The sequence below is a fragment of the Dasypus novemcinctus genome, chromosome 18 (genome assembly GCF_030445035.2).
Source record: "Dasypus novemcinctus isolate mDasNov1 chromosome 18, mDasNov1.1.hap2, whole genome shotgun sequence".
NCBI classification, from domain to species: Eukaryota; Metazoa; Chordata; class Mammalia; order Cingulata; family Dasypodidae; genus Dasypus; species Dasypus novemcinctus.
Window position 1 is genome coordinate 75,630,194 of NC_080690.1, and position 27,072 is coordinate 75,657,265.

Sequence of the window (27,072 nt, forward strand, 5' to 3'; positions counted from 1 at the left end):
AAGGAGAACTAGACACATCATTTTAAGGTAAAATCAATATATTATGTACCCAAAGTCCCAGTATGAGAATTATGTGGTAGCAACAGGTCTCCTTCCTCCACTATACAGCATGTCAGGTTCATCATTTTACACCATTCTAGTTCATGAACTAAAGAAATTCTTTCTACATATTTAGACAGGAACTACAATGTATCTATATTATTATTGCCATAGGTGCATTCTCATCTCACACCAGACCCAAAACAAAGCCCTTATGTATCTATTAAATTTCTCACTGCAGTAACAAAAGAAAAAAATGTATGTATATATAAATGTATAAGAAGTTTTGATTTGTGAAAGTCATGAAACATAATATCATATTTATATATTCAAATTTTTATCTTTCAAAAATTGCTTTTACTAAATTACAATTGTCTAAGTACTTCCACACATTTATTTATAAGGTTTGTGTAAAATTACCTTAGTAAATTTACCTAAACAATATTTCACAGGCATTTTCACCATATTGAGCAAAGGGTCCTACCAAATGAATCAGGAAAGGCTATGTAAGAAGGTACAAGCAAGAGGAAAATTGTGCTCTTTCCCAACCATGGAATCAGGAACTTCAACAGTAAACATTCTATTTTGTATTTAAAAGCCTGACTCCTGTGTATTCATGTTCATTAGTGACAGCTTTAACCTGTCCTCCGCTGCTGCCCTGCATTTGGCCAAGTTGATAGTCTGGGGTCTTCCTTTCCTTAGCACAAGCAGGAGTATCAAACCATGCCTGAGTATTCTCACCCCAGGTCCAGCCCTAAGCACAATCAACAGCCCAAGCCAGTCTCCTTTCCCTGATCTCTGAAGCCATTTTTGGAACAGCTTTGGAAGACTGCTCTGCTCTCTCCAGAAAGTCTCATTATATAATAAACATTCTCGATCCCCTTGTGTGTGGAATTACTGGTGTCAATATCCAAATAAAATTTTTGGAATCAAATTTGTGTTTCTAAGTTGGTAAAAAATAAATTAACAAAACTATTTAAGGAGTATGTCAATTTCCTTATCTACAAAAAAAATTTTTTCTCCTTTATTGTATACGTTCATTCATAAGGGGAAATTCATGAATAGGGAATATTTCACATATGAAATACTGAGCCCTCATATGAGGACTCAAAGTGGGAAGAACACCGAGTTGCTTTTATCTTTATTCCTGAAATTTTCTTTGATTTCCTAATATCCTTCAGATATTTAATACATAAATCAAGCCCAATGCAAGCCATGGATGTTATTTAAGCACAAAATGGGTTATGAGAAGATAAAATTATATGGTGCCTAAAAGAAAATATGGCATCTATATATGAGTAATAATGCAGGTTTTGGAAGGGCAGTCTGAAATTGCAATGCATTGATTTTATTGCAGTTGCATAAATATACAAAGAATAGAGTACAGGAGAATAACAAGTACAAATGATGAAAATACATTCCCCAAATTTTATGTTGATTCCACAATGGTAAGAAACTACAAATGCCATTCCAACTTGAGAACCTATTGGGTTATTTTTAATGTTTGTTACCAAGTACTGAAATGAAGAGGGAAAGGTCTGTCTTGATAGAAGGAAACAGATTCATTCAGTTATTAAAGATTACTAAATTTTATTAATTGAAACATGAGATCATACATTCTAAATAAAATGGTACCAAACACAATCAGAGCAGTGATTAAATGTGAATCCCAGATAATATTCTGGTTCTTTTTATTGAAGTTTCCCCTCTCTCTTCAGTTATCATGAGTAAGACAAATTTTTCATTAATCTCTTATATTAACCACTATTTCCTTTCAAAGGTGAGGGTGACCATTATTTCCCATTAACTTGACGACTTAAGCAGTAACTAATAACTTACCATTCTGCTCCCATAAATATCTTAGTCACCTATTTTCCTGGCCTGTTCTGTTTCATATTACATTAGACTCACAATTATTTCTTTTCAGTATGTATTTTGTGATGTCTATTCAGATTTGTAAATGGGGTGCAGGCTTTACCACTCATTATATTTGTAAGATTTCTCTCCAGAATGTGTCCTCATATGCAAATTGAGGCACAGAAGTAAAAGCTTTATTACCTTAGTAAGGTTTCTACGATGTTTCACAAGGATTGAACTATGAACAAAACTTTAGCACAAACATTACATATGTGTCTTCTATCCAGCATGTGTACCCTGATGCTTAGAGAGGTGTGAGGACTGCTTAAAGGCTTTGCCACATTTGTTACATTTGTAAGGTTTCTCTCCAGTGTGAATTCTTCTGTGGTTCTTGAGGACAGACACATAGTTAAAAGCTTTGTCACAAATGTTACATTTGTAGGGCTTCTCTTCAGGATGTGTATGTATATTCTGATGCCTAGAGAAAGGTGTCCGCTGACTAAAGGCTTTGCCACATTCATTACATTTGTAAGGTTTCTCTCCAGTGTGAATTCGTCGGTGGGTCTTGAGGCTAGACCGATGCCTAAAGGCCTTATCACATTCATTACATTTGTAAGGTTTTTCCCCAGTGTGAATTCTCTGATGTTCCACAAGATATAATCTTCGCACGAAAGATTTACCACATTCATTACATTTGTAAGATTTCTCTCTGGTATGAACTGTCTCATGACACCAAAGTTCTGAACAATTCATAAAAGCCCTTCCACATTCACTACATTTGTAAGGTTTTTCTCTACTATGAATTCTCTGATGTTCCACAAGATAGGATTTTCGACCAAAATATTTACCACATTCATTACATTTGTGTGGTTTTTCTCCACTATGAATTTTCTGATGCTTATTAAGGCTTGAACTATGGATAAAAGTCTTACTGCACAAATTACATTTGTGTATCTTTTCTCTAACATGTGTATTCTGATGGTTAGAGAGGTGTGATAGCCGCTTAAAGGCTCTGCCACATTCATTACATTTGTAAGGTTTTTCACCAGTGTGAATTATTTGATGGGTCTTGAGGCTAGACCAACGCCTAAAGGCTTTATCACATTCTTTACATTTGTAAGGTTTCTCCCCAGTATGAATTCTCTGATGGTGCACAAGATTCAATCTTTGCCCAAAGGATTTACCACACTGATTACATATGTAAGGTTTCTCTCCAGTATGAACCCTTTCATGACACCAAAGGTCTGAATATTTCAGAAAAGCCTTACCACATTCATTACATTTGTGTGTTTTTTCTCCACTATGAATTCTCTGATGATTCACAAGATTTGATCTGTGGATAAAAGTCTTGCCACACACATTACATTTGTGTAACGTTCCAGTATGTGTATTCTCATGGTCAGAAAGGTGTGAGGATCGCTTAAAGGCTTTGCCACATTCCTTACATATGTAAGGTTTCTCACCAGTGTGAACTCTTTGGTGCATCTTGAGGTTAGACTGTCGCCTGAAGGACCTGTCACATTCGTTACATCTGTAAGGTTTCTCCCCAGTATGAATTCTCTGATGTTCCACAAAGTGTGCCCTTCGCCTAAAAGACTTACCACATTCATTGCATTTGTGTGGTCTTTCTCGAGTATGAATTCTCTGATGTCTCAGAAGGCGTGAAAGATGGATAAAAGTCTTGCCACACAGATGACATGAGTGTGGCTCCTCTCTAGGAGGAGCATGTCTATTCTGATGCTTAGAGAGGTATGACAACTGACTAAATGCTTTGTCACACTCATTACATTTGTAAGGTTTCTCCTTGGTGTGAATACTTTGGTGGATCATGAGGCCAGAATGTTGTTTAAAGACCCTGTCACATTCATTACATTTTAAAAAGTTCTCTCCAGTATGAATTCTTTGGTGGCTCTTGAGGCCAGACCAGTGCCTAAAGGTCTTGCCACATCCAACACATTCGTATGGATTTTCTCTGGTATGGATTCTTTGATGTCGTGTGAGGTTTGAGAAGCTGTTAACGGCTTTTCCACACTCCTTACATTTGTAAGACTTGTCTCTAATGGGAATTTTCTGCTGTTGTGCAAGCAATGAATGATGCACAAAACCCTTACCATATTTATTGCAAATGTTGGTTTTGTCACTAGGAAATTGTTGAACTGGTGACACCAAGAAACAATTTTTGATGGATTTCTCAACTTGACTACATTCGTAAGTTTTCTCTTCAGTTTGAAATCTCTGCATTTCAGCCAGATTTGATTGAAAGTCAACTCTATTTTCAAAGCACTCAACATCCTTGTTCCCTGCACAGCCTCCGTTACTTCTTAGATTCAAAGAAGTCTCTAAAAATGATGTGTCATGTTTGAAGTATTGATATGCAAATTTTCTAACAAAAACACTGTGTTTTAGAGAGAAATTATTGCAAAATTTGGTATGTTGGTGCTCTCTTCTGCAAGTGACATCATTATGGGTCACAGGCAATGTTTTACAATTTACTTTGCCATATCCCTGCCAATTCTGAAATACATTCGTATCTTTCCAGACTTTCCTGAAGTCAAAATCCTCAACTCCATGTCTTTCCAGTATCACTGGTTGGCATAATTCTCCCATCCTAAAGTCCTCTTTTGGCAATAATACCTTCATTGCACATTTAGGAGAGATTTCTGAAAGATAAGAAAAGATCATAGACTTCATATTAACCACAGTTGGAACATGATACTTGAACATGATAGAGTGATTCTTAGAGTGAAAAGAATTAAGAAACCTCTCAATCATGGTCCTCAAACGTTTAGGAACACAGAGACCAGGATCCTTCAATAAACAGTGACTACATGTAATTGAAATTCTTTTAAGCAAAGCCTAGTTTCAAGTACTCTATGTCCAGTCCACTCACACTATGTAAACTTATATATCTTGAAACAAGGAATATTTTTCCATTGCCATCTCAACATACATATCAATTGGCATTAGACATATAGGTGTCTGATATTTGGAGAGAAACATATTTGATTCTAGGATACTGCACAATTGCTGTACACACGGAAATACTAAGGCACAGAATTATGTAATGTATAAAATACACAAAAACCTTATGTAATGAATAAAATAAATGCCAGTTCAGAGTTGCAAAACTAAAATGGTAATAGGAAAATCAGGAAGTACTTAAAAAAAACCACTGGTGGAAGAACATTTATTTTTATGAATTGCTGTTATAAAGTTAACTTTATTCAGTACAGCATTTTGCAATGTTATATTCCTGTAGCACAAAATATGAGACTGAAACATATATTGAGAATCACTGCCTATTGAAATACTGATCTTGGACAAAAACAAAATATTATAAAGATTAAGAATTGGGGAAGGGTGGTGCCAAAAATGGCAAGTAGGAACTCTTAATTAAAAGTGCATCCTGAAAAAAGATAGCAAAAACTGGCAAATCCTGACAGAATCTATTTAATAACAACTCTGGAAGCTAATCAAAGTTATATTGGAAATAACTGTCCATTTAGGAGCATGCCTTTATTTTGCCTAATTTAGAAGTCTCTCACAACACAAAGTGGAAAAAGGACCAAAATACAAGAGTTAAAGCTATAAAATGATTAGAAAGAAAAAGGAGCAAATTTTCATGACTTAGTGTTTGGCAATGGATTCTTAGATAATGAGACCAAATGCACAAACAACATTTAGAAAATACAGATAAGTATGACTTCATCAAAATTAAAACCTTTTCTGCAAGAGAAGTTTGCATTCGGGATCTGCAGACCAAACTCACAATGAGATATCATATCAAACTTATAAAGACGATGGTATTTAAACAACAAAAAGACAACAAATGTTCAAGAGGATACGGACAAACTGGAACTGAAGTCCATTGTTGGTGGGAGTCTAAAATGGTACACACTGTGGAAAGCAATATGGTAGTTTCTCAAAAAATTAAAAAGACAATTACCATATGAGCTGGCAAATCATCTTCTAGAAATAAACTCAAAGAAAGTGCAAACAGGGTCTCAAATAGATACTTGTACAATAATGTTTATAGCAGCAATATTCACTATAGGCAAAAGTTGGAAACAAAACATGCCCAACAACCGATGAATGGATAAAGAAAATATGGTACATACACCAAATGAAATAATAATTAGCTATAAGAAAGAATGAAGTTTGGAGATGTGCTATAACATGGAAGATGCTTGAAAATATGCAATGAAATAAACAGGACACAGAGGTACAAATATTGTATTATTTCACTTATAAGAGATATCTAGAAATAGTAAATTTGCACAGTCAAAAGTAGATTAGAGGTTACCAGGGAATGGAAGCAGAGAGAGAATATGTGTTTGGTGGATGTGGAGTTTTGTTTAAATTAACTAACTTTGTTCTTCAAAGGACACCATGAAGAAAGTGAAAAGACATTTCACAAAACTGGAGATATTATCTGAAAATCATATATCTGATGAGGGTCTTGTAACTAGAATACACAAAGAACTATCACAACTGAGTAACAGACACACAATCCAGTTATTACATGGGTCAAAGATGTGAACAGACACTTCTCTAAGAAAGATATACAAATGGTCAATAAGCACAAGAAATGATGCTTATAATTAGTCATTAGGTAAATACAAATCCAAACTACAATAAGAAGCCATTTCACACCCACTAGGATGACTAAAATCAAAATGTCAGGCTATTTTGAGTGCTGGTTTCTTAAGAAAGTGGAGAAATTAGAAATGTGGACTGAATTGTGTACCCTATTTTGGACATTGTGGCAGTTTGAGATTATTTTATGAATGCCCAAAAGATTGTTTGTAAACTAATCTATTCCTCTGGGTGTGATACCCATGATTGTAATAAATTCAGCTATGGGGCCTTTGATTAAGATTACTTGATAAGATCTATTTAGAGCTTTAGATCGAGCTATGTCAATAAGTCACCTCAGATTGCATCTCTGGCCCATGGCTGGGTGTGATATAAATTCACATTCAAAGAAATATACAGCAAGAAAAAGAGAACTGTCATTTTGGATCCTGCTGTGTGACAAAGGAGAAAGCTCAAATAGCTGAGGCCCAGGGGAGACATGAGACATTTAGCTTGACAGTTTACAGCTGAGATTGGGATAAACGCAGAGCAACAAAGACTGATATAGGAAGCCTAGAAAGAAAGAAGCCCTATTCCATGAGACAGAGGACTACAGGATCACTGAAGGACAGGGAAGCGGAGCTGGCCCAGTGGATAGGGCTTCCGTCTACCACATGGGAGGTCTGAGGTTCAAACCCCCGGCCTCCTTGACCCGTGTGGAGCTGGCCCATATGCAGTGCTGATACGCACAAGGAGTGCCGTGCCCTGCAGGGGTGTCCCCTGCATAGGGGAGCCCCACGCGCAAGGAGTGCGCCCTGTAAGGAGAGCCGCCCAGCGCAAAAGAAGGTGCAGCCTGCCCAAGAGTGGCGCCACACACACGGAGAGTTGATGCAGCAGATGACATAACAAAAAGAGACACAGATTCCCGTGTCACTGACAACAGAAGCAGACAGAAGAGCACACAGCAAGTGAGCACGGAGAAGAGACAACCGGGGGGAGGAAGGAGAGAGAAATAAATAAAATAAATCTTAAAAAAAAAAAAGGATCACTGAAGGACTAAGTCTCAAGAGGCACAGCCCAAGGCGCCTCAAGAGGAAGAAGAGGCCCAGAAGGGGAAGGCAGAGACCAGCCAGAGATCATTGACCATCTTGCTTCAACACATGACAAATGACTTTGGTGAGAAAGCAACCTTGAATTGGACTTTTTACAGCTTTGTAACTGTAAGCTTTTTTTTTTTTAACCACAAGTAAATATCCTTCATAGTCAAGATTCCTGGAGTCCTTTAAAAGAGGAAAGGCCGTGGGGAGAAGTGAGACGTCAACAGTACCTGGAGGAAAAAGAAGACACTGCCATGTACAATGCCATGTGACAGCAAAGCTAAGGAACTCCGAAAACTGATGACCAGCAAGAGACTTCTAGCATCTGAAATCACGACCCATTAAATTCCTGTTGTTAAGCCAGCCCATTGTATGCTATTTGTTTTAGCAGCCAGGAAACTAATACAGGAACCCTCATACACTGTTGGTGAGAATGTAAATTGGTGTAGCTACTTTGGAAAACAATCTGGCATGCCCTAAAATGATTAAACCTAGCAGTACTATATTACCCAGAAATTCCAGTTCTATATATATACATAACTGAATTGAAAACATGTATTCAATCAAATAATTAAACACAAATGTTTATAACAGCATCATTCATTATAATCAAACAGCTGGAAACCACTGAAATGTCCATTAAGTGATGAATGAAAAAGAAAATATGGTATATCATACAATGGAACATAATTTAGACATAAAAAAGAATGATGTTGGGAAGCAGACTTGTGCCTACAACATGGGAGGTCCGCAGTTCAAACCCAGGGCCTCCTTGACCCGTGTGGAGCTGGCCCATGCGCAATGCTGATGCGTGCAAGGAGTGCCGTGCCACGCAGGGGTGTCCCCCGCGTAGGGGAGCCCCACGCGCAAGGAGTGCGCCCAGTAAGGAGAGCCGCCCAGTAAGGAGAGCCGCCCAGCGCAAAAGAAAGTGCTGCCTGCCCAAGAATGGCGCCGCACACACGGAGAGCTGATACAATATGATGACGCCAACAAAAAGAAACACAGATTCCCGGTGCTGGTAATAAGGATAGAATCAGTCACAGAAGAACACACAGCGAATGGACACAGAGAGCAGACAACTGGGGGAGGGCGTGGAGGGGAGAGAAATAAATTAAAAAAATAAATCTTTAAAAAAAAAGGAATGATGTCTTGATTTATGTTACAATATGGGTGAAAACATGATGCTAAAAAAGAAGCCAGTCATAAAAGACTACACACCATGTGATTTCATTCGTAAAAACTGTTCCAAAAAGGGAAATCTACAGAGACAGTAAGTAGACTAGTGGTTGCGTAGGGCTGGAGGGAATTAGAGGAAGCAAGGTTGACAACTAAAGGGTAAAGGGATTCATTTTGAGGTGATGCAAATATCTGTGAAAATACTAAAAACCACTGAAATATACCACTTATATGAAAGACTTGTGCAGACCGTGAATAATATCTCAATAAAGATATTAAGAAAATAGCTTGGCATAAGATTTTTTTTGTTTTTTGTTTTTTAAGGAGGTACTGGGGATTGAATCAAAGACCTCATAAATAGAAAACAAGTACTCAACCAGTGAGCTATATCTGCTCCCCAATAAAGTTGGTTTTTTTGTTTGTTTGGTTGGTTTTTAGGAGTACTGGAGATGGAATCCAGGCCTTTGTACATGGGAAAGAAGGTGCTCAGCCACTTGAATTACATCTGCTCCCTGACATAAGGTTTTATGCTTACTCAAACAATTAGATCCACCACTAATACAGTGTGAGGTATGTGGTTAAAGTCCAATGCTATATTATTATGCTTTTCATTTCTGAAATCAACACAAGGTAATTTTAGTTAAGAGATTCCCAAGGCCAAATGCAAAGATACTCAAAGGCACATACTGATTTGTGGAAGGATGTTATTCTCACCTAGGGAGACCAGGTTCCTGTAGTTCTCCAACATCACATCCTTGTACAACGCCCTCTGCTCAGGGTCCAGGCATTCCCATTCCTCCTGAGAGAATTCTATGGTCACATCCCGGAATGTCAAAAGTCCCTGAAATGAAAAATATATTTCACTAAGTGGCCATCAGGAGAGTTCTTACCCTCCCACAGAATGAGAGCAGACGTGTTAAGGATCAACTCAATGGATGGGAATGTGTACAGAGATTCATATAACTTAATTCCGAGCAAGTTATATATCTCTAATTTTTTCATCATGCTTTTCGTGAAAGGGTAAAATACACATGAAATCACTATGAATTTCAAATCTTTGTGGACTGTAAAAGAAATATCCAAGTGAAAAATATTCAGACAGCATTCCTCTATATGGAAGGGCTAGATATTACCTTGCACACAACATGTGATAGTCAATTTTTAGATGAGCTAAAGCAGAAGTGGTGTCTTCAGGAATGACAAAGAACAAATTGGTTTACAAAGGTCAGAATTTAAAAATTGTTGAGGAGACAGCAAGAGCAATGACTAACAATTTTTGAATACTTATCATGTGCTCAGCCTTACTCTAAATGCTTCATGAGTCACTCCTATAATGACAAACGTTTATTAGAGTAAAATCTAATTCTACTTTGGAGAGGAGGAAACTGTGTCATAAAGCATGTAGAGAATGTAATTCAGATTAAACAGCTAATAAATGGTAGGGCCTGAACCTAGGATGTTGGGCTTTGCAATTGAATCTAAAGAGTCAATTAATTAACACATTCAGCATTAAAAGGCTTTCCTCGTGCCTTGGACGCTAAAATTTTTCTTTTGCGATTTGGAGTAAGAATGAAGTGCTCCTCTTTGGTATTTCTTAGCATTTCTGCTGACGTGGTTACTGGGAAGTCAGAATGGAGAACACTTAAGAAGAGCTGTTGATGTATGAGTACATCTTGGTAACCACATGTTTTTTGGAAGGGGAGAAACAATCAATTCAAAATAATGAATAATTGCTAATGATTAAAAAAATAAAAGGAGGGTTTCCTAACTGAGAAAACTAGAAACAAGTTCAAGTCTGACAACTCGGGACTGCATAAAACATCATTATATACATGCACAGACACACAGATGCATTGAAACACAGAATGAGTTACTGTTCTTCATACTATTAATTCAGTAACATGATAATGTAGAAAACCATTAATTCAATGGAAAGAATTTAACATATTTATAATAAAGTGATTTTCAAATGAATTCAAGAAGGAAAATATGGATAAAAACAAACAGGATAGTAAGAAGACAACATGTTTGGTGGAACCATGGTTAGGTGCATAGATATTTATCACTGTTACTGCTTCCTGGTGATTTGTCCCTTTTATTAATATATAATGGCCTTCTACATCTCATCACTTTTTTGTGTTTAAATCTTTTTTGTCTGACACCATCTGCTTTCTTTGGGTCACTATTGCTGTGAAATATCTTTCCCCAACCTTTTACTTTCAGTCTATTTGCATCCTTGGGTCAGGGGCAGAAGTTCTTAACCAGGGGTCCACGGACTCTCAAGGGGATCTGTGGAAAAATTTCAGTGGGTCTGTGAGCTTGATTTAATTTTGAATAATCTTAAAATTAAATGTAAAGGCATGCCAGTGTTGAGTGACATAAAACTATCTGCCACTACATTCTAAGAAGGGGTCTGTGGTTTTCACCTGACTGGCAAAAGAGTCCATGGCTCAAAAAGTGTTAATGAGTTTCTCTCATTAGGTGAGTTTCACTCAGACAGCATATGGATGGCTCATGTTTTATTATCCATTCTGTCAGCATATATCATTTGATTAGGGAGATTTATACATTAACTTTCAGTGTTATTAATGTAAAGGTATTACTTTAGCCATTTTATCCTTTGGCTTTCAGAGGTCATATTTTATTTTGTTCATCTTTTTACCTTTTTGGTTACCCTTTCTGATAGTCTTTCCTTCTAGAGTCTCTTCCAAGGCTCTTTCTTCTCTTCTCTTCTCTTCTGGCTACAGAACTCCATATGGTATTTCCAGCAGAACTGGATTCTTGATTATGAATTCTCTTAGTTTCTGTTTATCTCAGAACATCATAAACTCACCATCATATCTGAAAAGTATTTTTGTCAGATAAAGAATTCTTGGCTGGCAGATCTTTTAGTAACTTAATTATATCATACATTTGCCATCTTGCCTCCACGGTTTCTGAAGAGGTATCTACTCTAAGTCATATTGAACATTCCCTGGATGTGAAGTTTTGCTTTTCCTTACCTGCTTCCAGAACACTCTCTTTATCTTTGGCATTTGGAACTCTGCTTATGTGTCAGATTCTCAAAGGGACCCATGATCCCAAGAGTGAAGCCCTGTTGGTATAAGAACAGGCCTAGAGCTGTAGCCCCATGGATCTATGTCTAATGCCATGAGTCCTTGCTCCATATTTATGGAATAAGTGAATTATGCAATCACTATTTTCTACTTCTCATATCTTGTCAAGATCCAGGTTAGCTTCTTCCTCCAGGAAGCCTTCCTTCATGACTCTGCATCCCATCCAAACCAGGTTGGTGCTCCCTCTGCTTCTCTCATCTGCAGCTCTCAGCAGCCTGTTCTATAATTAGGACCAGCTTGAATATAGGACAGAGCAGCTACTACAAGGAGGAGCCCGGTTCTGATCCTGGCTCTGCCTCTACCAGCTCAGTCAAGTCATTCAAACCAGTCTGTGCCTCAGTTTCCACATCTGTGAAATGTGGCCAATATGAGTACCCAAATCACAGGAAGGCCGTGAGGGCTTGACAGATTGATTTCTGTGCTTAAGGCAACAGGAACAGTAATTTGTCAAAATGACTAACACAAAGGGGAAGGGGAGAGGCCCCAGCTAGATGTTCTCTAGGCTATTTAGAAAACAAGGCATTGTTCTTTTGGTCACATAAAAGTTAATCTATATAAAAGGTTTTATTTTAGATACAAGGGAATGTCACTCTTCAAAAGGGAACATCCCACAAATGTGACCATAACAAAACTAGAAGTTGGAAGGAAACAAGTTAAGGGCAAAATTCCTATCAAGAGCACAGGAAGCCCTTAGAGGCCAGCGAGCTTCCTGAAAGGCCTCAAGGAAAATGTCCAGAAAAAGGAAGCCAGAGACAAAGGTAGCTGGGGTTGAACTGAAGTTTAACTCTGCTCCACCCAGAAAAGGAGACTACCAGTGGAGAGGAGCCTGAGCTGTTGCACCCTATTCCCTAAGACTTCACAGTATAATTTCTGTTAAAAAAAAATTAAGACCTCTGCATCGAAGGGGGTGGTTCTTAAATGGTGTTTTACGCTCCTGAGTCCTTGAAGCTATTGAAAATTATGTATCCTCTCCTCAGAAAGCCTGACCAACACTCCAGTTCCAAGGAGGTCAGGGAAGCTGTTGACTTCATGTTCCTCATGTTAAGAACCCCTACTTTATGTAAAATGTATGAAATTGTCCCATTTCTATAACATTTTCTCATGTACATATCAACCATAAATGAACAAAAAGATGAGAGGTGAGATACCAAAATTCAATGGTAATTACTAACTTTTCTGAGACTTAGTGCTGTTGGGAAGAAAACAAATTGCCATATTGTTCAAATCCAAGATACCTACATTTATGAGTAGCACAGTTATTTCATTAAGTACTAAAAGGAAAAGGGGCTGATGCTAATTATAAAACACCTTCAAGTACAAATAGAGCCCAATTTCACACATGACAAATATAAAAATGTGTTTAGAAACAAAATTCCAGAATTACTGAAGAAAATGAAAAATAACCAGCTGGCTGCAGCACTGCCCCTGAGCCACGGGGTCCTGGGCAACAAATCTGCACTTCTCCATGCCTTAATTTTCTCATCTGTAAAATGGGGACAATAATTCCTCCCGTGTGAAGGATGCTGCAAGGACCAAGAGAGACATACTGCAGGGAACGCCTGAGTATGAGGATGACATTGCTTTGCTGGGGTGGCAGCATCCCTGATTGAAAGCATCCTGATTTTGTTATGGTATTGAGACGGGCACATGTGGCAGCCAGTGAGCTACCCACTGAGGTTTGTTCTTCTTTCATAAACGTTTACCTATTACTTAGGTTTTTGCCAGGCTCTGTTCAAAGGATTTCATCTTTTAATTCATTTTAGCCTCACCACTATCCCAAGAGGTAAATACAGGATTATCCACTTGATGGCAGAAGAACCAAAGACATGAGAAAGTGAAGTAACTTCACATTGTCATGGGTGGCAGAGCCGGGATTTGAACCCCGGCCACTGGCTCTTCATCACAACTATTTATCATATTTCTGGATCCATTTGATGCAGCACAACTGTTTCAGAATTCCAATGATGACCATCATTTTGGAATAGCAAATGAACATAAACAACACTACAAGAGACCAGTAAAAGAAGAAGTGTGCCATGAACACGCTGTGATTGAGAGGGCCACTAATGTCAAGGAGAAACCTTGACCGGCTCTTGACCACGTCCCAACCCTAGAAGACATCCCTGTGCACAGTCCCCCACATGCTCTCTTCCACCCCCCGGCACTGACTTCAGTCCACCTCTACGGTTCCAGCACAGCATGTATCAGCCTGGCACATAACCAGGACACAGGAGACGTAAAAACAAACCCCCCTCCCCACCACTACATCCACTTGTAGAAATGCTGCCTCCTATAAGGCCCATTTCACTTTCGATCCATGCAGCCTTCATGGATGTGGGTGTGCCAAGTATGACCCCACTGAAATAATGGTTTAAAAAATGCCCCGAGTGCCCCAGACAGACTAAGCCCCATGACGCCACCATCAGTGCTGGATGCTATTGTGAACTAGTGTCAGGCACTGGGCTAAGAACTGACGTTTATTTAGACTTCATCACAACCCTGTGAGCTGCTAAGTCACAAAATTATCCCCATTTTACAGATAAGAAAACTGAGATACAGAGAGTAACACAGACACCAGGCCCCTTGATCACTGGGGCTAATAAACAAACACTAAGAAACAAGGGGCCTCAAATTCTCCAGGAGACTGCAATGGGCCCCCTGTCTCTCACAAGATGGGTGGCCTTAGGCAAGGGATGTCAGTTTGCCTCTCACTCTCCCCAGGTATAACACCAGGAGCCATGGTAATGGCCCAGTGAGGCCATCATTCACAGCTTAACAGGCCATGTTCCCTTGGCATATTCACCACTAAGAAGGTGCTGAGCCCTCATCACAACTCCAGCTTTACAGATGGCAGCTCTGGAACTGTATATGGGGCAGTACAGGCCCCGGGGCCCACAGAGACTGACTGGGAGAACTGGGCTCCAGCCAGGAAACACCTGCCTCCTCCCTCCACATGGCTCACCATGCTCCTCCCGCAGAGGCCTCCAGCCTACTTTCCCACACAGTGCAGCTCTAACACTGGACACATGGGTGCCACAGCTCTCTCTGCCTCCTTCCCCAAGACCCACATCTGAAGCCAGAGGGACCCTTTTAGCATGAAGGTGGAGCACCATGGTGTCCCTCTACTCAGAGCCCTGCAATGGCTCCCCACCTCACCAGCCTGCACCCTGGACCACAGGCCCCGTCCTCACCCTGACAGGCACAATCTCACCTCCATTCTGCTCCCCCTACAGGCCTCCTGGCTTTTTCCACCTCAGGGCTTTGACCCAACTGTTCCCCCTGCCAGATACTCTTCCCCCCTCCTCAGTTCCCTCCTTCCACTCAAGTCTCGGGTCAAGGGCACCTCTTCAGAGAAGTCTTCCCCAGCTGCCCTGTCAAAAGCAGCAGCCCTGGTCTTGCTCTGCCTTTTTCCTTTCAGCTGTCATCCATCCCTGCGGCCATCCCTACAGGCCACAGTCGGTCTCCCCGACTAGAACGTAAGCGGCATGAGGGCAGCTGCTTTACTCTTTTGTTCCTTGCTATATTTCTGAAACCTACATCACAATCTGGTGCACAAGAGGTGTTTAGAGAACAGTTGCTGAATGAATAGGGACCATAAGATTTCAAATCCCACGTTCTTTTTAGTATCCTTGACTGTCTCCTTTGATCTTTTTATTACTATTTTATTTTTTAAAGATACTTAGATTATGCAAATGCCACATAAAAAATGTAGGACACACTTGCTTGAAGCTCTTCATGTCCTTTATCATTTAAAAAAAATTTTTAAAGATAGATTATATAAATGTAACATAAAAAATACAGGAGATTCCCATATGTCCCACTCCTCACAGCTGCCATATTCCCACATTAACAACATCCTTCATTAGTGAGGTACACTCATTGCAACTGATGAACCCATTTTAGAGCACTGTCACTAAGCATGGATTATAGTTTACATTGTACTTTACACTCTGTCCCATACCATTCTGTAGATTATGGCAAGATATATAATGGCCTGTATCTGTTGTTACAATATCATTCAGGGCTATTCCCAAATCCCAAAAATGTTCCCATATTACACCTGTTTTCCCTGTCCTTGCCCTCTAAACCTCCAGTGGCCACTGCTACCACATGAATTTTTTCCACTGCTAGATTCACAAGTCTACTGTAGAATACTAGTAAGTGCACTCTAATCCATAGTTCATTCCCCAATCCTGAGGATTCTGGGATAGTGTATTAGTCAGCCAAAGGGGTGCTGATGCAAAATACCAGAAATCTGTGGGCCTTTTTAAAAAAAGATTTATTTATTTTTTATCTCTCCCCTCCCCCCCGCCCCCCGCAGTTGTCTGCTTTCTGTGTCCGCTTGTATTCTTGTCAGCGGCACCAGGAATCTGTATCTCTTTTTGCTGCATTGTGTTGCTACGTCAGCTCTCTGTGTGTGCGGCCCCACTCCTGGGCAGGCTGTACTCTTTTCACGTGGGGTAGCTCTCTTTACAGGGCGCATTCCTTGCGCATGGAACTCCCCTGTATGGCATGGCACTCCTTGTGTGCATTAGCACTGCACGTGGGCCAGCTTCACCACACAGGTCAGGAGGCCCTGGGTTTGAACCTTGGACTACCCATGTGGTAGGCGGATGCCCTATCCATTAAGCCAAATCCGCTTCCCCCTGTTGGCTTTTATAAAGGGTATTTATTTGATGTAGAAGCTTCCAGTTACCACGCCATAGGTAGTATAAGTTACTTCTGTCACCAAAGTCCTGTCATGTGTTGGAGCAAGATGGCTGTTGACATGTGCCAAGAGTTCAGGCTTCCTGGGTTCTTCTCTTCCTGGGGTTTATTTCTCTCTGGGCTCAGCTGCCCTGCTCTCTCCACAAGGTCAGCTACAGACTATCAGGCGACTGGCTCAGTCTCTAGCCCAGGGGAGCAATTCTCTCCAGGTTCAGCTGCTCTGCTCCTCTGTGTGCTTACTTCCCAGGCTTCAGCTCAAAACTCCAACTAAATCCTGTGCCTTGTCATTTTCTCAGTGAGTCCCTGCCCACCGAGAGGTGGGCACTCAACATTTTACTGATATGGCCCAAAAAAGCCTTAATCATTATTTAATCAAGTAAAAGTGAAACCTCTGAAACCAATATAATCTAATATGCCTAGGGAGACAAACCAGTTTACAAATATAATCCAATATCTATTTTTAGAATTCATAAACAATATTAAACTGCCACAGATGGTGATGCTCACTCCACCTCTAACTGAAAGGGGGCTTCAGTCCTATATGACTGGTGAATGGGACTTTCTTGATTACAGTTGTAGACTCTCTTGGTTCCTTCATGTGGCGGTTGTCCATCATTACCTCCTTGTTAGTTGTCCTGGGTGAGTCCAAAGAACTGGAGAGTAGGTATTACAACTCCATTAAGATTCAGGGCCCAGCTGATACATGGCCAGCCCAAAGAATTAAGTCTCTTGGACATATACCTACCAACTCTAACACTAACTATAGGTTCATATAAAAGGACAGAAGAGCCTTATGTAAGGAAACCACAACTGAGTCCAACTCTGTCACTCTAGGGACCATAAATTCCAAAGTAGGGCCCACTTTTGGGTGCCAAACTGCTGAGCTACCTGCCCTGACTACAGTGTCTGGATTTATCCAGAGCCCTCAGGAGTCCTGCTACGTAGGGTAGTATCTACTTGGGCAGTCAGAGACCCTGCTGAGATGTTCATAACCATAATCCAGACAAGGACCCTCTGCAATCTTTCAGTCTTTTTCTCTGATTCTTTGGGAAATGCTTCAACTCCTTACAACCACAGATATACAGTTATGTGCATGGAAAACTCTGAACCAAAAACTAAGTGAAAAACAAAACTGTGGAACAAAAGGTTCAGCCTGTCTGACTCCAGAATCAGGGCAATATACTCAGAACCTCGGAGCTGCGCCGGGATTTCCAGTGCAGACCCCTAGGTTTATAATTGGGGAAACTGAGTATGGGAGGCTTCACTCACCACTCCCATGAATTACATCTAAAATTGACTGGGTCCTTACAAATGCTCAGATGTGTTAAGTGTTACTTGCATTGTTAATGCAATCCCTTCCAACAACCACCCAAGGAGGCCAGGAGGACTATGAGCCCAAAATATAGAAGAAACAGGTTCAGAGTAGTGAAGTAACTCACCCAAGGTCACGCAGTGGATGTGCGGTGGCACTAGGACTGGTACCAGGGCCACCAGGAAGCCCTCATCTGCTCAGTGCCTTGCAGGAGGGGCTCAGGGCCCCCCATACCCTACAAACCACACAGGAGAAAAATGGAGCCTGCTTAGGCAGCTACTCACACCCCTGGGAGAGCGGGGAGAGGATAGAGGGGCAAGGGGGCGGGATGCTACACTGCAATTCGCCCCTGACACTGGCTAGTTTCTCTCTGGGGGGGTTTTGCTTTTACACCCCCCCCCCCTCCTTTTAGGGGGCCTATGCCGGCAATCAGAGAGAAGGGCAGGAATGGCAAAGGCAGCCCATTCCCGGGGCCTCCCCACAGCGCTGCATACACGCGGCTGAAACCCAGGAGAAATCAAACCCAGGTCCTGTCCAGCCCCGCGCCCCCAGGCAACACCATTCAAGGGCCACTCCCACTCCCACCACAACAAAGGCCTCCTGATGAGACAGAACAGAATAGGGACCTAAGGAGAAGGCGCAGAAAACCAGTAAGTCTCCACACAAATCCCATCCAGTAGGAAATACTGAGGCAACACCCAGCTGGAGTCACACAAACAAGTTACCAGGGAGTGTATGTGTATGTATGTATTGCGGGGGGGGACGCCTTTCAACTTTCACATGTCAGCTGCGTAATCAGCTCTGACAGTCTGCACCTTGCCTACTTGATCAAACAAGTTATAAGAATTACCGTGCAACGACCACAACGAAGAGGAGAAAACAGGACATTCCCACAGCACCCACCCACTGTTATCAGCATCGGCACAGAAAACTCCAGCAGGGCTCCGGGACCGCGGTCAAAGCCAATCACAGCCAGAAGCAACCCCAAGAATCCAGATCACCCAAAGAATTTACTCGCTTTGTCTCAAATACAGTCAGCACAAAGCCCAACCCTTTACGATGGTTCAAACACGGGAGCGCACGCCCTCACTCTTGTCTTCAGTGTGTACTTTTCCCTTACTTAATTGTGCAACTTTCATAAAACTGTGCTGAGGCTCTGAATCCTTTCTTCCGACCTGACCAAGGACCTGGAACCAACAGCTCTGGCAACAGACACCGCCTGAATGGCTATTTTCCACAGAAGGGCTGCCAGGGGCCGCGGCGCACTGGGCAGAGTTGAGACCCTCCAGGCTCGCGCACGCCCCAGCCCGCCGCAGCCTGACACTGGCCGACACCCAATCGGTGGCGTCGTCTCAGCGGGTCCGAAGACTTGGAGAAATGAGAGCTGGACGCTGATTGGCCGCCACTCCTTCCACACTTAAGGACAACGCCGTGCCTCCTCCGCGAGCGCCTCCCACGTTCCCTCACTTCTTCCCTGAGCACCGAGTAGCTTCCTGACCTGCACGTCTTCGTTGTCGAGCTCGTTTGTGAGCACCGCGGCCGGGTGAAGCCCCTCATAGCCAGTGGCCGCCGCCATCTTGGCCCCTCCCTTCCGGTCAGCCTCCGATCAGAGCCGCGCTACACAGGACACAGGGCCAGAGAGGCGAGAGAGGAGGAGAGGCGGCAAGTGGGGACGCGGGCCACTTAAACGGGCCACCTAGCCGTCCTTTGCCGCGCTTCGCCCCGCCCACTTCATTGGTCCGAGCAAAGCAGGTTCCGCCCACTTCGTTTTATCATTGGTCGAATCGACGAGGCTGGGCCTGCTGGAGAGGAAGACCGGGTGAAAGAAAGAAACCAAGTCCCCGGGCTCTTAGCAACCAAGGGCGTTCCTTCGTACGTCACCGCTGACAATGGCTAAGCGGACAAGGGGCGGGACCCGCGGAGGCGAAGTGGGTCCTTCCTTGAGTCCCGGAGTTGGCTGCAGCGCGCGGCAGGTAGGAAGGCGAGACGTCGCCTGGCGCTGGGCCTGCGCAGCTTGGTGCTGGCGGCGGGTCCCGGGCCTTTGTGCGCGAGGAGGGAGGGCGCGTCCTCGGCTATGCCTGGGCAGGGGCGACGTGGCGTGCTCTGCGTGACACCCAAGGCCCTCGTGGGTCTGCGTCCCGCACCCCCTTACCGCCGTCGCCCCCCTGCCCTCCTCACCGCCCCCCCCCCTCCCCCAGCAGTCCTGGCAAACTGGAGCCGCCTCAGCACGTCTGGCTTTTCCAAGTCGCACCTTCGTGGAGCGCAGCCCTGTTCACTGGTCAGATCTCCCCATAGGTCCCCCCCTTCCCTGCCTCTGTCCTCTGGGCCTCCCTCTCACAAGTGTCCACACCCCGCCTGGGGTCGTGATCCCGTAGGCGCCTGTCTCCTCCTCAGCGTGGGCGCAGGGCCGGGCCTGACCGGTGGTGTTCCCAGCCTCAGTCCACACAGCCCCCCGCCCACAATCTAAGAACTACCTTGAGGGTGGTCCCTATAGGAAGGCCTGGACACCCCCGCCCCCTTTATCATGCCCACCTGGAGGGCTGGGCCCAGCTAGGAGCCCTGAACAGGTGTGAAGACCCCAGGCATCTTCTCCAAACGCCCCCACCCACTCGGGTCAGGAAGCTACGCCACATTACAAAATGCGTGTGTGTGTCTCTGTGTGTCGGGGTATTTAGCCCCGGCCCTCCAGGTTCCCACGCTTCCCCGCTGAAGAGCACTGAGGCCGTGGATTGTTTCTTATTTAGCGGGACCTGCTCTGATGTCACACTGCTCAGGGTCCGTGGATTGGGGCCTTTTATGCTTTAGGTAGTTAAGGCCTAGGAATTTTCAAAGGTCTGTAAGGGTTTTTTTAAATTTTTATCTTCCCCTCCACCAGATGGCTCCCTCCTCTGTTTATTCCTTGTTTGCTGGGCAGGACTTCCCTTGTGGGAAGTGAGTGCCCACCTTCTGAGCCACATCAGCTCCCATGTAAGGCTTCAAAACACAAGAAATTTAGGATTTAATAAAATATTTCAGAAGAAATAGCTACGCTTTGACACTTGGTGTTTTTTTAAATCTGAGACAAAAGGAAAAGATCTAATTATTGGCTCCAAATACGAAAAGAAAACTGCAGCCTTACTAATTAAAGAAATATCCATACAATAAAACATTGATGCCAAATGATGGACACTTAAAGTAAGTTGCACTCCCTCACAACAACCCTATGAGATGGATATTATGGATTAGGAAATTGAGGCATAGCTTGAGGAATCTGTCCCAGGTATTTGAACTATGGCCGTCTGAGTCTGATGTCCTCCTTGAATAAAGCAAAAGCTTTATATAATAATATAAAAGTTATGTAAAATTATATTCGGTATGGGATGTGTCTAAGCTCATGTGGGGTGGTGGCATTTTGTATGCTTATACTGAAAAAAAATAGAGCCTGGATATCCTGCATTCACAATTATGAGAACAAATGACCGACAGTTGGGAAACACAGTGATTAATATAGAGGTGTTCACCAGACAACATCTGGAATTTTTTTAATGGCCAAACTTGAAAGATGGAGGAGAGGGTGTACAAATGGACAAAGGTGCTCACCAGGAGGATGGTTTCTATAGCTCTGGACTCAGGGAGAAACCTGGGGAGACGTCTCTTATGAATGTGTTACATGGCAAAGGGGATTTGCAGTTGTAGTTCAAGTTAACTCATCACCTGACCTGAAGGTGCAGAGATTAGCCTGGGCTATACACGTTTGCACAAAATAATTACACGAGCTCTTAGGAAGGAATGCCTTAAGAAAGGTGATAGAAGTAGTAAGAAATTTAAAATATGAGAAAGATAAAACTTCCTATTGGGGAAGGAGGAGCACATGGAAAGCAGGAGGAGGAAATGGATTCTGTCAATTCGTGCGCAGGCTGGCCAACACCTTGATTTAGACCCAGGAATACTCTAAGCAGAGTATGCAGCGAAGCCCAAAATACTTTGTTTTCTTAAAAATTTTTAACAAATCAATTTCATTGATACATATTAATAAAAAATACAGTTCATCCAAAGTGTACAATTAATGGTATTTGGTATATCACATAGTTATGCATTCATCACTTCAATCATTATCAGAGTATTTTCATTATTTTAGTAATAGTAAAAAAAAATAGACAAGAAAAGTCAACTCTCAATCCCAAAATACTTCTACCTCTGAGAACCATGAGAAATTAAATAGGTGTTAAATAGCTAAATTGGTGGTGACTTCCTCTCAGTAAGAAAAAACTAATACACATAGAGACAATTTTAGTAAGATATTTATACAATAAAATAGTTGGAGACAGAGGCATACCCATATAAACACAAAAGCACATCTCAGTAAGATTCTATTTTTTAAAAATCTACATAAATACATCATCATAGGTTTATTGTCCAATGGAATTCCTTCCCTCAATCTCTAATCTATGAAGGAGTTATTTTCATATCGAATTGCCTAAATCATGAAATCAAATTCCCTCCCAAGGGGAGTGGATATGGCTCGAGCAGTTGTGTACCCACTTCCCACACGGGAGGTCCAGGTTTGGTTCCCGGTGTCTCCTAAAGAAGACCAGCTGACAATGAGCAGCACAAACAGACCTGAAACAATAAGCAGACAGGTGAGGGAGCCAACTGGAGGAAGGAGGGATGAAATAAAACTTTTTTTTTAATTAACATTTTTTAAAAAATTCCCTGCAGATTAGCAGAGTATCATCTTTATGGAAACACAGCTGTTGATATGTGTTCAACTTTGAGTATATCTTTCTGTCTTCTCTCTTGCTTATTATGGACCATGGGCCATTGATCAGTTTGACTAGTTCACATGGAGATTTTCTGTATCTTTTGGAGATTTAAGAGTGGTGCACCATAAGGTTGGCACATTCTTACTGTTGGTTAGTAAATGGTAATTGTACTTGCAAAGATTTGTAAAACAAAATATCCAAATAACTGTCACTGCATATCTCTGCTTTCTATTTTTTTTCTTTCAGGAGGTACCGGAGATAGCACCTGGGACCTCATACAAGTGAAGCAAGCACTCAACCACTGAGCTACTCTACCTGCTCCACTCTACTTTAATTTTTCATCACTTTTCTCTTGCTTGCTGAGTTCCCCAGTGCTGCGGGGTCTCAAAAATTTAGCACCTTCATAGGAAGAGAGGGCCTGAGGGGGGAGTCTTTGACTCGCACTTCTCCCCAACACCATGCGTGCTCCCAGGACTTCTACGTGACTGTTTCTTTTAGAACACACTGGATCCTTGCTTAGCCCAGCCTTCCCCACTATAATGCTCCACGGGGGCCCAGAGGACTTGAGCCCCATCCCTACCTTTCGAGACCAGAGCAGCTGCAGCAAGTAGGTTGCTGTACCCACCAGTGCCTCTGACCACCCACCTAGTTTCTTGGCAGGTCCCAGCCCACAGAATGAAGCTACAGAGCCTTAGCCTACCTATGATCACAATCTGTGGCATAAGTCAGTCCTACCACCCACTGGGCCTTTTTTTTTTTTTTTTTTAAAGTCTGCAAACCTTTTAATTGTAACTCAGTTCTATCTTTTTATTTATTTTTAAAGATTTATTTTATTTATTTAATTGCCCTACCCCCATCATTTGCACTGTCTATCTGCTTGACTTCTTCTAGGGTACACTAGAACTGAACCCAGGACCTCAGGTGGGAGAGAGGCGCACATTCATTTGAACCACATCTGCTCCCTGCTTGTTGTATCTCCTTGTTCCATCAGTTAGCTGTGCCAGGATATTGTGCTAGCTCTTCTTTTTAGGAGGCACTGGGAACCAAACCCAGGCCCCCTCCCCCGTTGCCCCCCGCCCCCGCAATGTCATAGCAGGCGCCCAAGTGCTTGAGCCACATCTGCTCCCTCCTCTTAATGGCCACTTCCCCCATTTCCACCTCCTCCTTCTGGTCCCAACCCTCAAGCAGGTGTAGGCGGGGCACCACCTTCCGGTAAGCAGATGTCGTGAGGAGCAACCACACGGCCCTAAGTACACCCCCAGAAGCACTGTGGGCACAGACACAAATAAGGCTTGCCAAAAGATGCAGGTGAAGCGGCCCCTAGCTTACAGGCCCCAATTCCTGCCTCACATGTCAGGGTAACACACCTATGGTCACAGAGCCCAACCTCTCCCAGAATCCGCACTCAGCAAAGCATTCTTTCTGCCCTTTGGGATCTGCAGGCCCTAACAACATCCTCAGTCCAGATTCCATTTAAAATAAAGCCTGACTTTTGTCAAGATGGTTGACTAGAAAGAGATGGGACTCTCTTCTCTCAGAAAAATAGCTATAAGGCATCTAGAAAAAAATCTGGGAAAAATCACATAGGGTTCAGGACACCAGGCGAATGCTGGACACTGCCCAGAAGAGTGACAAAGGCAAAAAATTGTGACAGCAAAACTGAGTTGAATAAAGAAAATTAGTATTCCATGTAGACATGCATAGCAACTCATGGCAGGGACACAATAGATTCTCACTGAGAGCAGGATCTTGTAGTGTATTGAATGATGACCCTATAAAAAAGACATGTCCATGTCACAGGAGAACAAAGAAACAAAAAAAAACTGAGTTGAAACTAGCAGCTGCTACTGCTGGCACTCTCCCCCACACTAAAGGCAAGACAGTTTAGAATTCTCAGGCCTCTGTGCCAGCTGCAGATAAAGGGGGCTCCAGGGATCTACAGTCCCAGGAAAGGGGAAAGAGAAGACACACCCTAAGGTGGACTCACCTTTTTTTTTATTTAAAAAAAATTTTTTTTTTCTGCTAACATATATACAAACAACAAATTTCCATTTTTATCCACTTTCAAATATACAATTCAGTGGAGTTCATTACATTCACAAAGTCGTGCCTCCATCACCACCATCCTACAGGCCGGAACCTCTTATCACATTGATCCAATAGGTGTTACAGCAAACACACTCCCACCATTGAACTGAGAATGTTGTAGAAAATGACAGAGGTTCAATTATTTGTATATAGAAAGGCCAGGACTCAGGAATGATTTTAAGAAGGAAAAAATGATTTATTGACAGCCAGCCTGACTCAGGAGCATTCTGTTTTAAACCTGAGCCCCAAACAAGATTTTTGAGTTCCTTTTATACAGAGGAAGGGCCAAATCATTTTGTTTCAGTGCTCAATAGACTTGAATTAGCATATATCTTCCACATCCTAGGTAAGCTTTTAGCATGGACTTCATACATTCCAAATAAGCATTTCACATATTTGGTTTGCATTTTCCCTGAATATTTAAAGCTTAATATTTAAAGCTTAAAGAGTTTGCATTGCTAAACTGTTTCTCCCCGACTGGTGTCGTTGCCATGGTCACCAAGGGCAGGGCTGCAGCCTTTTACTGTCCACAGGTCAGGACACATACAGCTTAGGTTATCTACAGAAGAGATGAACAGCCTCCCACCCATAGCCCACATCAAGAGGGATGCTAAGGACTGCCATCAGCTAGTGGACCAAGGAAGTACACATGAGAAAATTAGAAGTAAATAAGTAACAGGTTTTTACCAGTCTTTATAGCCTCCCTCCCCAAGGCCCTAGGAAGCAAGTCTGCAACCCATTACTGGGTACAAAGCCCAATTTTGAGCAACTAACAGGGACATTCTCTATGATCCAGGCTGAACCAAGAATTGAAGAGCAGCAGTAACTGCCTCCCCCTATGTCCCTACGAAAGAAAGAAATTTGGCATTTGAGTAAAGTACCACTTAAACCAGATGCCTAGACATCAGCAAAAGATTAGAAGACATACTAAGAAAATGGGAGACATGGTCCAAGGAAAGGAATTTACTTAAGACCCAGAAGAGATACAGGATTTGAGACTACTAATTAACAAGATGCACACAAATTTCCAGAATCAAATTAATAAGTTGAAAGTCAATATGGCTAAAGAGATAAATGACATCATGAAGACACTGAACAAACACAAAGAAGAATTTGAAAATCTAAATGGAAAAGTAACAGCTGATGGGAATTAAAGACATGACAGTTGAGATAAAAAGCACAGTAGAAGCATACAACAGCAAATTTAAAATGATAAAAGAGAAAATAGAGTGATACAGAAAACAACAGCTAAAACTGAAGAAGGAAAAGAATACAATGAAGAATGGAAAAAATTAAACAGGGACTTAGGAAGTTGAATGACAACACAAAAGCACAACATACATGTCATAGGATGTTGGGAGCAGTCAAAATAAAGTACACGCCGAACTCAGTAGAGCCAGCAGCACGGCTGCCAGAGAGGAGCCAACTTTCTCATTTGAGTAAACTATAATTAGTTCACCACAATATGGTGGGTCCCACATCATGGCAGAATTCAAATCTGCCCTGTCACTTCCTTGTTCTTCTCCCTCCCTGCTCCTTTGTTCTCCGTTTCCGCCACTGCCCAGACTGATAAGATAGTGCGCAGGCGCAAGACGTGAAACTGAAGTCTGCCTTCTACCTCAGCAACAGAAGTAGCCAATCCCTAGCTTCCACCTCCACCCACTGCCCTTCCCCTTCCCAAGAGTATATATGCTTTGTTCCCTCAATAAAATTCGCAGCTTGATCAGAACACTGTCTTGCTGTCATTCTTCGTGTCTCTTGTCCCACCATTCTTTCTCGGCAGGTTTCGAGCCCTCGTTGCCGTCCCACGGGCCGGGGCAATAGGACTTTACGGGAGGAGAGAAGGGAAAAGGGGCAGAAAGAGTATTTGTGGAACTAAGAGCTGAAAATATCCCAACTCTCACAAAAAAATGAACTTACATGTCCAAGAAGCACACCCTACCCCAATAAATTGATAGAGACCTACTGCAAGACATACTACTCAATGTCAAATGTTAAAGAGAAAATTCTGAGAACAGCAAGGGAGAAGCAAACCATCACATACAAGGAACACCAAGTAAGATTTAGTGCAGATTTCTCATCAGAAACCATGGAGATGAGAAGACGGTATGATAGAATTAGGATATTAAAGAGATAAACTGCCAGCTAAAACTTCTTTATCCAGTACAACTGTCCTTCAGATTTGAAGGTGAGTATAAAATAATCACAAAGTGATACTAAGACAGTTCTTAAAAAATAATTGACCTTTGCAAGAAATATTAAAAGAAGTCTTAGAGCCAGAAAGAAAAAGACTGGAGAGAGAGGCTTGTAAGAGAGGTTAGAAGAAATAGCAGAAAGGATAACCAAAAGAGTAAAAAGACAGG

General features: G+C 42.3%; 1 protein-coding gene and 1 long non-coding RNA gene across 3 annotated transcripts; one reads left to right on the forward strand and one right to left on the reverse strand.

Moving 5' to 3' along the window:
* Positions 1-1,366: 1,366 nt before the first annotated feature.
* LOC101427748 (zinc finger protein 665-like) lies at positions 1,367-19,607 on the reverse strand. 2 transcript variants are annotated; one of them, XM_012519754.4, is made up of 4 exons: positions 19,378-19,464; positions 18,007-18,114; positions 9,459-9,585; positions 1,367-4,556 (listed from the first exon to the last, which is right to left on the reverse strand). In XM_012519754.4, exons 3-4 carry the CDS (start codon positions 9,490-9,492, stop codon positions 2,176-2,178), a joined length of 2,415 nt encoding a protein of 804 aa, XP_012375208.2. In that variant the 5' UTR covers positions 9,493-9,585; positions 18,007-18,114; positions 19,378-19,464; the 3' UTR covers positions 1,367-2,175. The 2 variants fall into 2 exon arrangements, with proteins under 2 accessions (XP_012375208.2, XP_004478810.2); XM_004478753.5 differs by lacking the exon at positions 18,007-18,114 and having other exon boundaries at positions 19,378-19,607.
* A 154-nt stretch (positions 19,608-19,761) lies between these two features.
* On the forward strand, positions 19,762-25,968 carry LOC131274223 (uncharacterized). The gene is made up of 3 exons (XR_011646439.1): positions 19,762-19,852; positions 22,868-23,228; positions 25,506-25,968. It is a non-coding gene; the product is annotated as an uncharacterized lncRNA (long non-coding RNA).
* The last annotated feature ends 1,104 nt before the right edge of the window (positions 25,969-27,072 follow it).

Coding starts and splice junctions, on each gene's coding strand:
- LOC101427748 (XM_004478753.5), bottom strand. CDS start 19,455: ATGGCGGCGGCCACTGGCTATGAGGGGCTTCACCCGGCCGCGGTGCTC. Junction 9,586..19,377: donor TCGACAACGAAGACGTGCAG/GTCAGGAAGCTA, acceptor TTTTCATTTCAG/GGACTTTTGACATTCCGGGA. Junction 4,557..9,458: donor CAGGAACCTGGTCTCCCTAG/GTGAGAATAACA, acceptor CTTATCTTTCAG/AAATCTCTCCTAAATGTGCA.